Source organism: Coenobita brevimanus, chromosome 50 (genome assembly GCF_032717465.1).
Source record: "Coenobita brevimanus isolate Jiangsu-jjx chromosome 50, ASM3271746v2, whole genome shotgun sequence".
In the NCBI taxonomy this organism is placed as follows: domain Eukaryota; kingdom Metazoa; phylum Arthropoda; class Malacostraca; order Decapoda; family Coenobitidae; genus Coenobita; species Coenobita brevimanus.
The window spans coordinates 42,724,472-42,741,252 of NC_137003.1; the positions used below are offsets into that span (position 1 = coordinate 42,724,472).

General features: G+C 44.9%; 1 protein-coding gene across 1 annotated transcript in view; it reads left to right on the forward strand.

The window, feature by feature from the left end:
• LOC145399747 (uncharacterized) overlaps positions 1-15,920 on the forward strand; it is a 90,872-nt gene extending 74,952 nt beyond the window's left edge. The window contains exons 5-6 of the mRNA XM_080272295.1: positions 15,534-15,713; positions 15,816-15,920. Of these exons, the coding sequence (XP_080128421.1) occupies positions 15,534-15,713; positions 15,816-15,920 (285 nt within the window). The remainder of the gene's footprint in view (positions 1-15,533; positions 15,714-15,815) is intronic.
• The last annotated feature ends 861 nt before the right edge of the window (positions 15,921-16,781 follow it).

Genomic DNA, 16,781 nt, shown 5'->3' on the forward strand with positions numbered 1-16,781 from the left:
AATCCCTGCTATCCCCCCTCCTCCTTTTTTTTTTAACTCTCTCTCTCTCTCTGAAAATTTTTTGCAGGGTAGACTGTAATAATGTTTTTTTTTTTTTTTTTAATTACCTTCAAAGTGTTACTTCCAAAAATCTCATATTTTTTTCTGAATTTGTCATATGTTGAAATTCCCGCAGCGCTCTGTAATATTCCTCGCTGTTCCACTGTTTTTATTTTCTTTAATTCTGTAAGGGGAAACTGTTATATCAATGCTTTTCCCTCTTATTTTCTTCACTGTGTAATATGCAGAACTATAAAATTTGCATAAAGTTTTTGTCTTGGTGAAATTTCCGCTTAGTCCTGTTATAATCCTCATGTTCCCTCCGTTCTTTAGTCTCTCAAATTTTTATAAAGGTACACTGCTTTTACTTCCAACTATTTCCTTCGAACTCTTATACCACAAAGTTGTTGTTGTTGCTCCATTTTTCCTATTGTCTGTTTTTCAAAGGGAATATTTTTACAATTTGCTTCTCTGTTATTTCATTCAAGCTCATAAAAAAAAAATAATAATAATAATTTTTGCTGCTCTAGTGTCTAAAAGAATTTCTGAGGCATTGTTCCCACTTTCTAACTTCTCCTCTAATTTTGAAAGGGTAAACTTTAATAATATACGCTTCCCTGTTATTTCTTTCAAGATGTTAAACCCCAAACTCATAAGATTTGTGTTGCCTTTTCCCAGTCGTTGCCATATCGTTGCTCACGCCCCCCACGCTGTGCTGCGTAGAAAAGAAAAACACGCTGCATCATTTAGCTTCACAGATTTGCGTTTGTGCTGCGTAAGTGGAGTATAAAGCAGAGGGAGGGGGAATTACGAAGGGATTATGAGAGAGAGAGAGAGAGAAATAACCCTGAAATATTTAACCCACCCCAAACAATTCTCCTCCTCGTCAAATCATCTGTTTTCCATAAGGCATCCCAATGTTTCAAAAAGATGCTCGAGGTCAGATGCGGTCAGTACTTCACGCTGCTTCGAAATGGTCTGAAAACGGAATGAGATCTTGCTATGCTAACCGTTCATACTGAGGCGGAGTGGAAGGGCTGAAGTCTCAATCTGACGTCGTGTGGTGTGAAATGGATAGCACAAACTGCCTACACTCTGTTTATTTCAATTAGGCAGAAAACTGCCATATCTCCACCTAGAATAATGAGCTTTAGAAGGGAACTGACACTGGAATATTGTGCTAGTCATAAACAAGTGCTCTGGAAATGATGGAGGACAGCAGTTTTTCTTACTGTGCTTCTGAGCTGCATGAAATAGGCAGGAATAGGTCGAAAATCTCCACCATGCTAAAGTAAACTGACCATAGGAGACTCAGTGAAGTAGAGAGAGAGGGCGAGGAAGACCAAGCATGAGGTTAACGGACGAGGTGAAGAGATATGAGCGAAATAGGTGCTAGATGAAGGGATGACAGCCTGATGAAGGACCGGGCGACAAGGAAGTAATTTGGTCGTGTTCACCTCTTCCAGGCTTAAGACGTCTCTTTTATATTAAACGGAAATACTGAGTCTATGTCCGAAAGCTTGTAATCCAGCTTCATACGATTCGGAGCTTCGAAACCACAAACGTCTAAACGGATTATTGAACGTGACTGTACTAAAGCTGGAACTAGGGGAAAGGAAGTTCTCTACAGCCTCCCTCAACGTCCTCACAAGTATCGCTTATTGGTTTCCAGCCCAAGGGAGGGAAAGTGTGAAAAAAAGGTGAAAAATAAAAGTACAAAAAGTGAGGTTGTGGCTGGGGCGACTCTCCAGGGACCCACCCTATGGCCGTGTTTTATTAGATGGTGTATTGTGGGTGCGTTTTAAAAAGGTGGGTTTTGATGTTTTTGTGTGGATTTGAGGCGATTTTTGTGGTTTTGGATGTGTTAATGTGTTGGCAATTTCTGAAAGTTTTGATGGGTTACTGATGGCTGCGGTTGTGTTTTATTGGCTGGTGTATTCTGGGTGCATCTTGGAAGGTGTTTTTTGGGTGTTCTGAGTTAGTTATGGTGGTTGTCGGTCGTTTTTAGTTGGGTTAAGGTGGCATCAGGTGGGCTAAGGTTGTTCTGCGCTGCTGTAGATGGGCCTGGATGGTTTTGGGTGGGTGGCTAAGGTGGTTGTGAGTGGCTTTCGTTGGGTTAAGGTGGTTTCGAGTGGCTATTTAAGTTCGCTGGAGTCATTTCACTTCGGCTAACTTTTTTGGGTGCTAATGAGGTGGTTTTGAGGTGGCTTTTTGGTGGTTCTGTCTGCCCGTCCAGTAAAAAAAAAAAAAAAAAAAAGGAAAAAAAAAACTCTCCAGTGTTGAACAAAGTCGTCTGGACGGCAAGAAAATAATAAAAATAATAAAACCTCATCTGACTGAAGAGTTTGATGTACTTCTGTCTTTCGTCCTTCTTCCACCTCTTCATTACGACCACTAATTTTGTTCCTGCTACCACTAGACGATGTTGTGCAGTAGATAAGAGCGGATTTATTTATTTACTTATTTAATTATATATTTTTTGTACTGCAGGTCTTCTGTGTTTCTTAAATTAATCTGAAATCGCCACACTCTACATAAATAAGGAACAAGAGTATATTAACCAGCCGGATCCAAAATTAAATCGCTGAGGAATAGGTACTAAGAAGCTTTCTCAACAGATGAGACGGGCCTACGACACCCTCTCAGTAGAATAAAACACTCCTAGGGTTCTCAGATAAATAAAATCGTCTGGCGGTACCTCAAAGAAAAAAGTAGAGATTTCCCGAGCATGAGACAGTTACGAGTAGTTCCTTCCTCTCTTCCTCCTAGTCGTGTTTCCTTCTCCCCTCCTTATTACCATTTTAATTTTCCTCCCTTCTCTCCCTCTTCCTCTCTGTTCTCCCTCCCTCTCACCGCTTTATCTTCCTGATCTCTCCCTACCTGCCTCCCTTTCCTCCTTTCTACCCAGACTCTCCCTATACTGATTACCTGACTCCTCTCTCTCTCTCTCTCTCTCTCACACACACACACACACACACACACACACACACACACACACACACACACACGAAATGATACCTGGACATGGAGAAATTTCAGACAATGCATCGTAGTGTTACAAAAATATAGAAGTGTTACCAAGATAAGGACAAACTCAAGACAGTTCCTCGACGTCATAAAGACAAAAAATAAAACGCCCAGGAAAAAAATAAAGAAAACTATATCAAGAAAAAAGAAAAAGAAAAAGATATAACACTCAGACGTGGGAAATCGTAGGCTATCCACACATACTCCCTTCATTCCTACCCCCTTCCTTCCCACTCTCCCTCCTGCCTTCCCTGCATATTCCCTCTTTCCTCCACTTCTCCATGCATCTTCTCCCTCTTCTCCTCCACGTATCTTCCCTCCTTCCTCCCTCTCTTGCATCCTCTTCCTCCTCTCCGCATTGCATTTTGATTTTTTGTTTTTTATCTTCTACCCTCCACGCCCCCTCCCTCCCTCCCCACACTCTCTTTTTACCCAGTCCCCGCCAGCCTCTCGCGTTCCCTCCCTCTTTACTCCCTCCTTTTTAGCTCCTCCCTCACACCCTCTCCTCCCCTCCAAACCCCTCCTCACCCTGCTCCTCCCTACCTTTTCACACACCCTTCATCTCTTCCCCACACTCCTTCCTCTCCCTTATACTCTCTTCTTTCTCCCCTATATTCCTCCTCCCTTTCTCATTTCTTCCTCCCTCCCCACACTCCCTTCTCACCCACCTTCACACTCCCCCCCCCCCATCTCCTATGATAAGCGGGCAACATGTAAAAGCAATTTCCGTTTGGTCGTGGCAAAAACAGGCCGGATCCAGCGTCAACAGATGGGGGGAGGGGGTACAGAGGGAAGGGGGGCAAGGGAGAGGGAGGGAGGAAGGGAAGGAGGAAAATAAGGAGCGAGAGGAGGAAGAATGGGAGAAAGGACGGGAGGATGGAGGGTGGGTGGAAGGGAGAAAGGAGAAACAGAAAAGAGGAAAGGAGGGAGAAAGGAAGAGGACTGGGATGGGTGGAAGGGGGAGAGGAAGTGTAGGAAATGCTAGGGGAGAAGATGGAAGTACACCCGAGGAAAGTTCCGCGTTATACACTCGCTCACCACTTCGAAATAGTGAATGTGAGGGAAGTGGTAGCGAAGCAATAGCCAACATTCATCTATCTGGTAACTGAAGGATGGGGAAGGAAGAGGGAGAGGTAGGAACTATCAGCTTCCCCAGGCTTCCTCCGCCCTTAACCTCTCCCCTCCCACAAAGTGGTACCAGGCATTAGAGTGTCTGGCTACTGCTGCACTAGTGGTTGTTTCACGCATAAAGGTTCGAACTGACAGGCACGTGTATGAGGCGGACCTTTCCTTAGGTGTACGTGGTATAGAGAAAAGGAGCATAAGCGAAAGTGCAGCGTATAACAGCAAGAGCACTGGTGGTCCTTCTTCGACAGATTATAATTAAACGGGACACTGTAAGTAAGCTATCATCACAATCATCATCATCATCACCCTCATCATCATTATCATCATCATCATTAATCACCTACTAACACAAATGGGGATTAGAGGCCAGACACTTCCAAGCGAATTTTAACGGTTATCTCTGGACCATAATCTACTACGTTCTTATGCAATTTAACTAGATACGTTTGCCAACAATTTCATAACCATTACCTCTAGTGTAATCTGAACGTACTTACTGCTGGGTAGGGAGGGAGGAAGGGAGGAGAGGCCTGAGGTTGGCAGAAAGGGAGGATGAAGGTATGCAGAAAGGGATGACAGGAGGATAGAGGTGGTCAGGAAGGCAGGAATGGAGGTACGGAGGGAGGGAGGAAGGACGGATGGGGAGGATGGAGGTAGCAGGAGGGGAGGATGACGATTGGAAGGAATGGAGGATGGAGGTAGGCAGGAAAGGAAGTAAGAAGGGAGGAAGGAAGGAAGGAAGGAAGGGATGGAGGTAGGAAGGAAGGGAGAAAGGCGGCAGATAAAGGCACACCTGTAAATTCCAAGGATAAAGGTCGCGGGATTAGCGAGGCTGTAGATAAGAGGAAGGCAGGCTGAGGTGCTGGCAGGGAGGCAAAGAGAGGGAGGGAGGGAGTGGGAGGAAGGGAGCGGGAGGAGGGAGGAAGGGAGATGGTGGGAGAGAGCTGGGGGAGAAAGGAAGGTAGGGAGCGAGGGAAGTAGGACGGGAAAGGAGAGTGGGGGGGAGAAGCGGGAGAGAAAAGCCGGAAGAAGAAAAGAAAGAGAAAAGAAGAGAGAGGGAACAGCAGCAGAAAGACGGAGGAGGAGAGGGGGGAGGGAGAGGCAAGGAGAGACAGAGATAAAGTTAGGGAGAGAAAGAGAAACAGGCAGGCTGAGGGACAGGCAGGAGAACGGAAGAAGGAGGTACAGACGGAGAGGGAGGGGACAAAACAACCCTTCAGAGGACATCAATCTGGACCACGCTTATCACATCACACATTACATCTCTAGTCGTTGTGTGGGCAAAGATTCGCAAAAAAATAATAAAGTCTTAGTATTTAAAGTCTTTTTACATACACATAAACACACGTAAAGACTTAACTACGATAGAATAGTTGAGTATGAGTGAGATGAAAAGGAAGAAAAATGGATTAACAGAGGAAAAGGTGAGAGAGGGAGGAGATGACGGTGAAGGAAAGGGAGAATGAGGAGAAGAAGGTGAAGGAGAGGGGAAAAAAAAAAAAAAGGAGAGGGCGAGGGAGAGGGAGAGGGTGAAGGAGAGGGACAGGGAGCAGGAGCGGGAAGGGGAGAGCGTGAGTGAGTGAGGGAGGGCGCGAAAGGGGGGAGGGGGGTTGGAGAAGAGGTGGGATATAGGAAGAGGAAATTCAAGAAAGCCAGTGAACTGAATAAACACACACACACACACACACACACACACACACACACACACACACACACACACACACACACGCACGCACGCACGCACGCACGCACGCACGCACGCACGCACACTCAGAGAGAGAGAGAGAGAGAGAGAGAGAGAGAGAGAGAGAGAGAATATTTCGCAGAGGAGTAAAAGATCGTGCTGTAAGTGGAAAGTAAGAGGAGGAGGAGGAGGAGGAGGAGGAGATAAGGAAGGAAGGAAGGAAGGATGGAAGGAAGGAAGGACGCAAGGAGGGAAGGAAGCAAGCAAGCAAGACAAGCAAGGAGGGAAAAAAGCAGGGAAGGAAGGAAGGATACAAGCAAGGAAGGAAGGAAGGAAATAGGCAAGCAAAGGAAACAAGCGAGGAGGGATGGAAAGAAAAATAATGTTGACAGAAATCAGGAGGGGGAAAAATAAAGAGAAACACGGAAGCGTGAGAGACGTACCAGCAGCAAGATAAGGGAAGGAAGAGGAAGATAGGGAGGAGGAAGATGAGATAAGAGGAGGAAGAAGACGATGATGAAGACGAAGATAAACTGTATGTGGAGGAAGGTGAAGACGGGAAGGAAGAGGCAGATGAAAACAGGGGAATGAAGACAGAAAAAAAGGTGTTATGGAAACGGGAAGGGTGATACAGATTAGGAAGATACGAGGAAGATGTGATAAAGTGACGAAGAGAAAGATAAAAGATATGGGCAGGAAGTACAGGGTCAATCAGAAGTTTGGAAATATATGGGAAAAGTGCAGATCAATTCACACGCCTTGGCATTTTTCCCAGTCTGTATGGACACCGCCGGCATGCAAGATGATGCCAATGCACTCTGCCCTCTACGGTGCCCCCCCCCCCCAGAGAGAGAGAGAGAGAGAGAGAAATGGCGCGATGGGGGGAGGAGGAGATAGAAAATTGTGGGAAAGGCAGGGAAAGAAACTAGAAAGGACTACAAGGAGGGAGGGGGAGGAGAAAGAGTGAGGGAGGGGTGGAGAAAGAGAGGGAGGGAGGTAGAGAAATGAAACGGAAAGAGAGAGAGAGAGAGAGAGAGAGAGAGAGAGAGAGAGAGAGAGAGAGAGAGAGAGAGAGAGAGAGAGAGAAATCGGGCATAAGGGAGCAGTAGCAAAGGGAGCAATCATGCAGAAAAGGTGAGGAGAGGGGACGAGAGGAGAGGAGAGGGGACGAGAGGAGAGAAGAGGTGAGAAGAGAGGAGAGGTAAGGAGAAGAGAGGAGAGGTTAGGTGCAGTGAGATGAGATAAGATGAGATGAGATGAGGGGTGTAATGGAGATAAGAATATTGAAGGTGAGATGAGATGAGATGTGAGGTGAGTGGGCGGGAAAGAAAGAATCCGGGAGTGAAATGAGAGGGAAAATGGGGTGCAATGGGGTAAGCAATGTCCCTTACAAACCCCACGTACTCTCCGATTCCAAAACACACACACACACTCACACACACACAAAAAAAAATGCTATGTACCTTTACCTTTACGTCAAAATTCCTTAAACTCAAAAAAAAAAAAAAAAAAAAATCGTTTGGCGTGAGAAATAATTTGACTTTCACTCCGACACCGTATATTATATTGTACTCGTGCTCTCAATTCTACTCATGCTATAATGTGTTATATAGACAGATAAATTAGATAAATGACAGATGCATGAACTACACTTTTGCATTCTGCCATCCTCCTTTTGGCTGATAAGGAAGTAGTTGCGGTGGGGCGAATGTATAACCAGGCACTGGAACCACACGTTAATATCAGTGCCACCACATGAAGGCGTTCCTGCCTAGCACCCAGTGACAGAGAGAGAGAGAGAGAGAAACTGGATTTATCGCCAGCACTTCCACCGTAAATAATAAAAATAAAAGTTAATGAGTTTATTACTGAGGCGTGAACTCATATAACTGGGCATTTGAAGTTGGCTAATTGTTCGAACTACTTTTTAATTCGCAACAGTACTGCTTTGGGTTAAGTCGGAGGTGGGGGGGGAGTAGGGGCTTCTTCGCTATGTTTTATAAGAAAAGACATGAAGGAGGTGATTATGAGATGATTTTTTTAACTCTTACACTGCGAGGACGTGTTTTTGTTTTTTGTTTTTTTAGTTATCATTTATTTGGGTATTTATTTGGCTTTTATTTGCTTTACCTTTTTATTTTACAACGTTTATAGTGCTGGAGAGGGACGCCTTCACCAGGTGGCACCGATATGACCAGTTGGCCCCGCCGCCCCGGTGTACAAACGCCCTCCCTCCCTCTCTTCCTAAATGATATTGGACTCTAGGAAAGGGTTAACTCCAGCCTTCAGTCCACTGGGTCTATGTTCAGATAAGCCTGGGTTGCATCTACTACTACTACTACTACTTATTCTACTACAACAACAACAACAACAACAACAACTACTACTACTACTACTACTACTATTACTATTACCACTACTGCTATTACAGACAATTATGCTCGCAAAGGATCAAAACCGCGATGAACCGAAAGGCAGTTTATACGGGTTAATAGTGAACAGTTTACCCAGAAATGCATTATAGAGGGAAGGGTCTGACGCGAGGATGTGTGATGTCTCCCTATCTTCTTAATGTGTATATTGATGGAGTAATTAAGAAGGTCAAAGCCAAGACAATGAGATGCATAGGTGAGCAGGGACGAAACAGAGAGGATGAGGGTGGGAGATAACTATTCATGATACTATTATGATGCTGTGATGATGAGGAACCTAGAAGTGTGTGTGTGTGTGTGTCTGTGTGTGTGTGTGTGTCTGTGTGTGTGTGTGTGTGTGTGTGTGTGTGTGTGTGTGTGTGTGTGTGTGTGTGTGTGTGTGTGTGTGTGTGTGTGTGTGTGTGTGTGTGTGTGTGTGTGTGTGTGTGTGTGTGTGTGTGTGTGTGTGTGTGTGTGTGTGTGTGTGTGAGAGAGAGAGAGAGAGACGACATCTGATGGTCATGTCGAAAGGAGCTAAGTTGTGACCGATGATATTGGCACTAAGTAAAATAAATAAATAAATAAATAAATAAATAAGAGGCATAAGCACAGATGCAAAGTGTTGTCAAAAAGAACTGTTTAGTGATGAAGAATGAAGGATATTTTAGCATCTGGGAGGAGTGCAGTATGAGGCAGAGATGGGCGAACTAGTGAGGAAGGAAGTTAGGGTGTGGATCCTGCAAGGTAGGAGAGTGAAAGGTGAGTTGCAATTTGGGCAAGGCAACACCCAAGCTATTTTGATGCCGATTTTGCCCTGTGGGATTGAGGCGTCGAGCTAAATCAGAGAGGAAGATAGTTAGATTTATTGAGAATGTATGTGTGGCGTTAAATATAGAGAAAGAGAGACAGACGGGGAGAAATAAAGGAGTGTGCATGGAAGAAGGAATAAATGCAGACTTTTTGTGTACTGAAGAGGAGCATATCTGTATTTGTTTGATTTAGAAACATGGACTGCTGGGAGAGGTGAGTCGTGAGGAGGTGGAAGAAGAAATGGTGGAAGGAGAGAAAGTGGAAGGAAATAAGGTGGAAAGAGAGAAGGTGGAAGGAGAGAAGGTGGAAGGAGAAAAGGTGAAAGGAGAGAAGGTGGAAGGAGAAAAGGTGAAAGGAGAGAAGGTGGAAGGAGAAAAGGTGAAAGGAGAGAAGGTGGAAAACGAGACAGAATGATTGTTCAGAAGCGTACATAATAGATGGTTTGGACTGGTGGTAGGAGGAAGAGGTGGACATTGAGGTTGTCACGAGCAGCTTGGGGAAGGTGTGTCACTTTCATCCTGGTAATATCTGACTCTGGTATTAGCGCAGGAATCAAAAATATGTCCTTTAGGAAATCAATCAAGAGATAAAGTAAACAGATCGATTGATAGATAGATAGATAGACACTTAGACAGACAGACACAGACATAGAGACAGATAGAGATACAGACAGACAGACGTAGATAAATAGGCACACAGACTGAGGCAGCCAGATACAATGATAGACAGACAGACAGACACAAATACGGAGTGACAAAAATGGATAGACAGATACACAGCTTGGCAAACAGATAAACAGAAATAGATAAAGAAAGACAGAAATACTGGAGTGGTACTGGTGTATGTCTAACTCATCCATAAAACCTGTCGATTCCACATACCATCAGAGCAAACCACCGCCTGTCACACATCACGCACCTCCACACAGCTGTCAGTGGCACGGCGTAACTCCACCCCTCCACACACACCCTCCCCCTCTCCCTCCACCTCCTCTCCCACTCCCCTCCCCCTACACACAAAAGGGAAGGGAGGTTGAGGGCTTTGTTGTATCATTCTTTTTGATCTTTCACTCCACCCTTCTCGTGAGTGCCATCCCCCCATTTTTACTTCCATAGGCTTCCCTCCTCCCCTCTCATATGATTCTCCCCTCCCCTCTACTCCCCTTCCCTCCCTTCTTGCCTCTTTCCTCCCCTCTACTCCCTACCCTTCTTATTTTCTCATCAATTCCTCTCTCGTCCCTGCGTCTTTTTCATCTGCCTTCCCTTTTATTACTTCCTTCCTCCCTCCTCTTTCTACTCTTCTTTTTTCTCCCTTCCATATTCATTCCCTTCTTCCCTCCTTCTCCCCTCCATAGTTTCCTCTCCCCAATCTTTTTATATCTCCTCCCTCCCCTCAGCACTTTCCTCTCCTCTCCTTTCTACTTCTCTCCCCTCTCTTTTTTCCCCTCCCCATACCTCTACGTTCCTCTCCCCTCCCCCAACTCCATACACTTCTCTACTCAGTGACACCTCTTTCCCTGTGAAGTATCCAACCCTATAATGTATGTACTCCACATACAATCTCCTTTCATTTACAAAGGGAAAGGGAGGGGAGGCGGCAGAACTAGTAGGGGCAGGGGAGATGTGACAGAGTTGGGGAGCGGCAGGGGAGAGAGGGCAGAGTTGGGGAGGGCTGGGGGATAGGAGGGAAGGGGTAAAATAAAGAGGGCTAAGGGGGGGAGGAGGCAGGATTGGGGGGGTGAAGAGAAGGGGAGGGAGTGAAATGGTGATGGGTGAGGGTCGGATCAGGGGAGATAAAGGGGAGGGTGGGAAGGGAAAGAAAGAGGAGACGGGGATGAGGACAGATGAAATAGACGGAGAGGAAGAAGGAAAACGAGGGAGGGGTAGAAAGTATGATGTGTAAGAGGGGGAGAGGGACACAGTAAGAAAAGCTGAGGGGAGGAATAGGGAGAAGAAAGAGTAAGAAGAGAAGGTGGGGTAGCAAAAACAATGCAAGGAATGAGGGGAGGGGTGGAAGACAGAAATGGTAATGGTAATGGATGGGAGGAGTGTTGGGGATGGACAGAGGCGAAAAGGGGGACAAGAACAATAGGAGAGGAGAGAGAAAGGAAGAGAGATAGAGAGGGGAGGCTGAGGGGAGGGGAGGAAGGGACACAAACTGCTTCATACTGTCCTACCATTATTTTTATTTTCGTGGATATGAACCCGTGATGATTATTTGCCATCACAGTATTATATCACCCCCACCATAAAACCTCTCAACCCCCCTCCCCTTTCCCCCTTCCTCGCTCGCCTCGTCAACCACATTCCCCTCTCGCTCTCCCCATCTCTCCTCCCTCCCTCTCCATTTCCCTCCCACTTCTTCCAGTCTACCACATTCGCATTTACCTTCCCCTCCCCTTCCTCACCCCTCTCACTTCCCCTCTCCCACCTTCACCCTTTCCCCTAACACATTCCCCTCTTCCTCCCCCTCCGTTTCCTTCACCTCTCCTCTCTTCCCCCTCTCCCCCTCCTCAATCTAACACATTCCCCTCCCATCCACCTACGACTCACTTCCTTTACTCTTCCCTCACATTCCCATTCCTCCCTTCCTCCATACTCAGAACATCTTTTATATACCCTTCCTGTCCCATCTCCTTTTTCTCTCAACTTACCACCACACCCCTCCGGTTTCTTTCCCACCCTGCCTCCCCCAGTTCTCATTTCCTCATCTCCCTTCTCCCTCCATCCCCTACCCAAGCGCGCGCGCACACACACACACACACACACACACACACACACACACACACACACACACACACACACACACACACACACACACACACACACCGGATTCCTTGTCTACCCTGCGTTCATGCTCAACACAAGAAGTACGAAGTCTACATAAACATAAGCGGGTATACTTTAATATGATACAGATAACACAAGATAAAAAATAGCATAAATGAAAACAAGAAAACAAAAGAAATAGCAAGTACTGATACCTGAATGTGCGCTCCCTCCCCTCCCACGCCATATGATCTGAAAAAAAAGAAAACAATAACAACAGCAATAATAATAATAATAATAATAATAATAATAATAATAATAAATAAATAATAATAATAATAATATTAATAATAATAATAATAATGACAAGAAAAAGAAAAATAATAACAAAAACAAGAACAACAACAATACTACTACTACTACTACTACCAATAATAATAATAGCTATCTGTCTAACTATAGCCAGACGCCTTAACCCTATAAAGGGTGACCACAAACAAATCGCCTCAATATCACCCTGTCCTCTGCCATTTGGCTGCCCTTCCGCCAACTCACCCCCTCCTCACTCATACATCACTCCAAATCTCTATCTAATCCTTGGTCTTCCCTTCCCCCTCCCCACCTCAAACACACATACTCTTCTAGTCCAATAAGCGTAAAAACGAAAGAAAAAAAATGTCTAAATTCGTTCAAGGGTCACGCTACCTGATTAGAAAAAATGACTGATGTGTAGAAAAGGTAAAAAAAAAAAAAGGGGGGGGGGCAAAAAATGGCATAAAAACGAAGTAGATCGGAAATAAATAGCCATCATCATTCGAAAAATTATTATACACTCCTTCAGTAAGACGTCTTTTGTTTTTATATTTCACTCAAGAGGAAGTAATGAAACAGGAATCACCTCGTCCATTATTGACCCTCTCTCTATTATGGGCTATTTATTTTTAAAGCAAATAAAGTCTGTTAACAATAAAAAGAAGAAATTAAAGAAAAAATAAGTCAGGCAGATAAGAGATGAATAGAGGAAAGACACACACACACACACACACACACACACACACACACACACACACACACACACACACACACACACACAAATATTTCACTGGGATTTATTGGGGGATGAGTTGTGAAAAATAAAGAGACACACTAAGTTATCCCCAACATGAGAAATTACCGCAAATATGGGGAAACTTTGGTTCTTCGTCTGCGTGTGTGTGTGTGTGTGTGTGTGTGTGTGTGTGTGTGTGTGTGTGTGTGTGTGTGTGTGTGTGTGTGTGTGTGTGTGTGTGTGTGTGTGTGTGTGTGTGTGTGAGACAGAGAGAGAGAGAATCCTAGAACGAAAAACTTCCAAAACTCTCTCAAACTATTATCATAAAGAAAAAAACGGGAAAATGAAATAAAAAGTCCAAACGTCCTATCAGAGCTTTTTTGCCATCTGAGGGGAGTGAGGGGAGGAAAGGGGAAGGGAGGGGGAAAAAAACCCGTCCCAGTGAAATCTATGGAGTCAATAGGAGGGGTTTTTCTTCGTGTTGACTTTGAGATGAGCTGAGGGGAAAGATACGGGTGGGAGGAGAGGTGAGGGGAAGAGGAGGAAGAGGGGAGGGGAAGGGAATGGAAGGCAGCGGGAGGACGAGGGGAAGGGGTGAGGGGAAAATAGGTGGCTGGGTGGAGAAGTGGTGGAAGAGTGGAAAAATGGACGGGGGATGTAAATAGGAGGAAAGGGGAAGGGAAAGATGGCTGTTTGTATGGAGGGAAGAAAGAGGAAGCGAAAGGTTTATGGATGGATAGGAAGGATGGACGGAGGCCAGGAAGGCAGCGTGGAAAGAAGGAAGAAAGGAAAGGAGGAAAAGGAAGGAAAGAAGGAAGGGAGACATGAATGAATGAAGGGAGGAGGGAGGGAAGGAAAAGTCTATCTATCTATCTATATACCTAGGCTGCTTCCCCCAAGGAAAGGGAGGTAGCCGAGACAGGACGACACACTCCCCATTTACTCATCCATTCAAACACATTCATTCGCATCTTAGCCCCAAAGGGGAGAACGGACAGATCCTCGCCGCACCACACCGCACAAGGGTCAACTGCGCAATGCAGCAAGGAAAAGTAATAGAGGAAAAAACGGAGAATGAGCGGAAAGACAGGGAAAACGAGGAAAAGGGAAGGAATGATGAGAGAGAGAGAGAGAGAGAGAGAGAGAGAGAGAGAGAGAGAGAGAGAGAGAGAGAGAGAGAGAGAGAGAGAGAGAGAGAATTAAGCAGAGAGGATGATTAAGGAGGGAATGAGATTATGGAGAGAGGGATAATGAATGAGAAAGACAGGGATCACTGGAGAAGGGAAGGGAGAAATTTACAAAACGGGAGAAAATAAAATGCAGGAACCGATATGTGTGTCTGTCTGTATGTAGGTAGGCAGGTAGGTAAGTAGATATGTAGGCAGGCAGGTAGGTAAGTAGATATGTAGGTAGGCAGGTAGGTAGGTAGACAGGTTGGTATGAAACAAAACAGAATTCCACACTATGTACGTTTTCCTCCATTTTATTGACATGGATTCCTCGTCTGTAACTACAATTAAAATTTAGCAGTACTATACCCTACTCACTTGGCTTCAAAAATCCCGATCTCTCCGTTCTGATTACTGAGCTGTAGCAAGAAGTTAATACAAGCACATTCTGCTAGTCATGAAGAAGTGCTAAGGAAAGGATGTGAGCTCTGTGAAGCAAGCTACACAAGGACAAAAATCTGGACCAAGTTAAGGTGAAAGCACTATAGCATTATTTAGTTGTATTCTTTACCTCTGACTCAAATATTCACGAACAGCTCACAGAAGAGAACTGAGGCCTGCGTACTGAGACTAAGGCCTAATAAACATCGCACACACTTGTAATAAACATCGTAAACACTTGTATAAACATCGCAAACAATTGTAAAACCCTTCGTAAACATTTGTAATAAAAATCATAAACGCTTGTAATAAAAATCGTAAACACTTGTAATGAAATCGTAGACACTCGTAATAAACATCGTAAACACTAGTAATTCTTTTGTGTGTACAAGTTTCCGAGTTTCTTTTTCAAAACCACAATGAACAATACGCAGAACTTACACAAGGTGACAGCGCTCATGTGAAACAATCAGGATCTTTGGACACACACACACACACACACACACACACACACACACACACACACACACACACACACACACACACACACACACACACACGAGTGGAAGAACACAACAGTGGTATAGTGAAGACAGGCATGTAAATGGGCGTAAATGTATGATTATTGTATGTGTAAAACAGACAATACATAATACAAGCTCCGTGTATGTAATCAAAGAATTTTGTACCCGTACGCTTCATTTCTAATCTCTAACCTAGTGAACAATTTAATGTTACCTTCTGTTCTGCAGGGTAGGCTGGTGCTTTAATTCCACGGGAGTTTTTATATCAGTAGGATATAATTTTAATCTGTAACCTCACTGAGCAATTAGAAGAGTTAGTGTTGTAGTTGGGATGAAAAGATTATAATGATGATGATGATGATGATGGTTATGTTGATGATGATGCTTAAGATGATGATGATGATGATGATGGTTATGTTGATAATGATGCTTAAGAAGTTGATGCTGATGATGTTGATTATGATGATTTTTTTCTCCTTGACAGGGTTGGCTGGTGCTGTACTTCCACGGGTGGTGGTTGTGGCGGTGTGGTGGCGGTATCTGCTGGCTGCGGCGCCACCTGGACCACCACCTGCCCCTGCCATCCAACGCTACACGCCACCACGACCAAGACATTGCCAACCAGCCACTCCTCTCCCGAGCCACACCACCAGCCCTCACCCCTGTACCCCCGCCTCCCCCTCCCCCTTCAGCTGCTGCTCCTTCTGCCATCCCCTCCCCTTCCTGCTCCTCCTCGTCTGCTGTGGCCTCCCCCTCTCCCCAGCAGGCACAGCAGCAGCAACAGCAGAGAGGACAGCAGCAACAGCCGAGGGTGGAGGAGTTTCCCCTTCAGCCTATCTTCCCCAGCCATGATCGGAGGGAGGTGTATTGATGATGCACCTATTCCGACCTATCATGTGACCCGTTGACCCCGGGCTCGTCTTTCTTACTGCATTCTCTCCATCTCCTGACGATTTTACTCTGCTCAGGATAGACTTTTCGAACTAACTGGATGTACGGTCAGCAACAAAAGTCCTGTCACCACTCTTGTTTTTCCCTCTCTTTGGACTTCGATAATCAGTGCAATGAATCCGTAGCAACTGACACTGATGACTTATTTAGCCATAGATCGGCGTCAACAGTGTCAATTTCTACGGATTAATTTTCAAAGTCCACGGAGAAAGAGAAGCAGGAGAGGCGACAGGATTAATGATGCTGACTGTACCCTTAGTAAATCCCATGGTAAATCCCTTCCACATGAGTCGCCTTCCTTGAGTCGAATACAATCGTCGTCAAACACCAAGAACAAATTTAACAGGACGTCACTCAAATTCAGGGCGTCCCATTCACTATCATAACTTTTTGTTTTAGACTCATAAACCTATCCAACATCAAGAACAGTGAGGAAAATGGATATCGGACTAAAGACGTTAACTTCTTTACCACAAGGACGTTATCATTTATCAGATGTTTTTTGGAACCATTTTATTTTTCTATCAGCGAAGGTCTCTTGTAGCGATGGCGTTATTGAAGGATATATTTAACGCAGCCAGGACTTCAGGTCTTATCAATTTTCCTCAGACTTGGATTTAACGACACAAGGGCCCGAATTCTCTTCAGAAGCTCCTTAACACCTCTTCCTTAGCGATTTAGTTTTCAGTGCATCTGGTTAATATAGTCGTGTAGGTTATTTATCCAGTGTATGACGATATTGGAAGAACTTACGTTACCCAAAAGAGAAAAGTATGGTGTA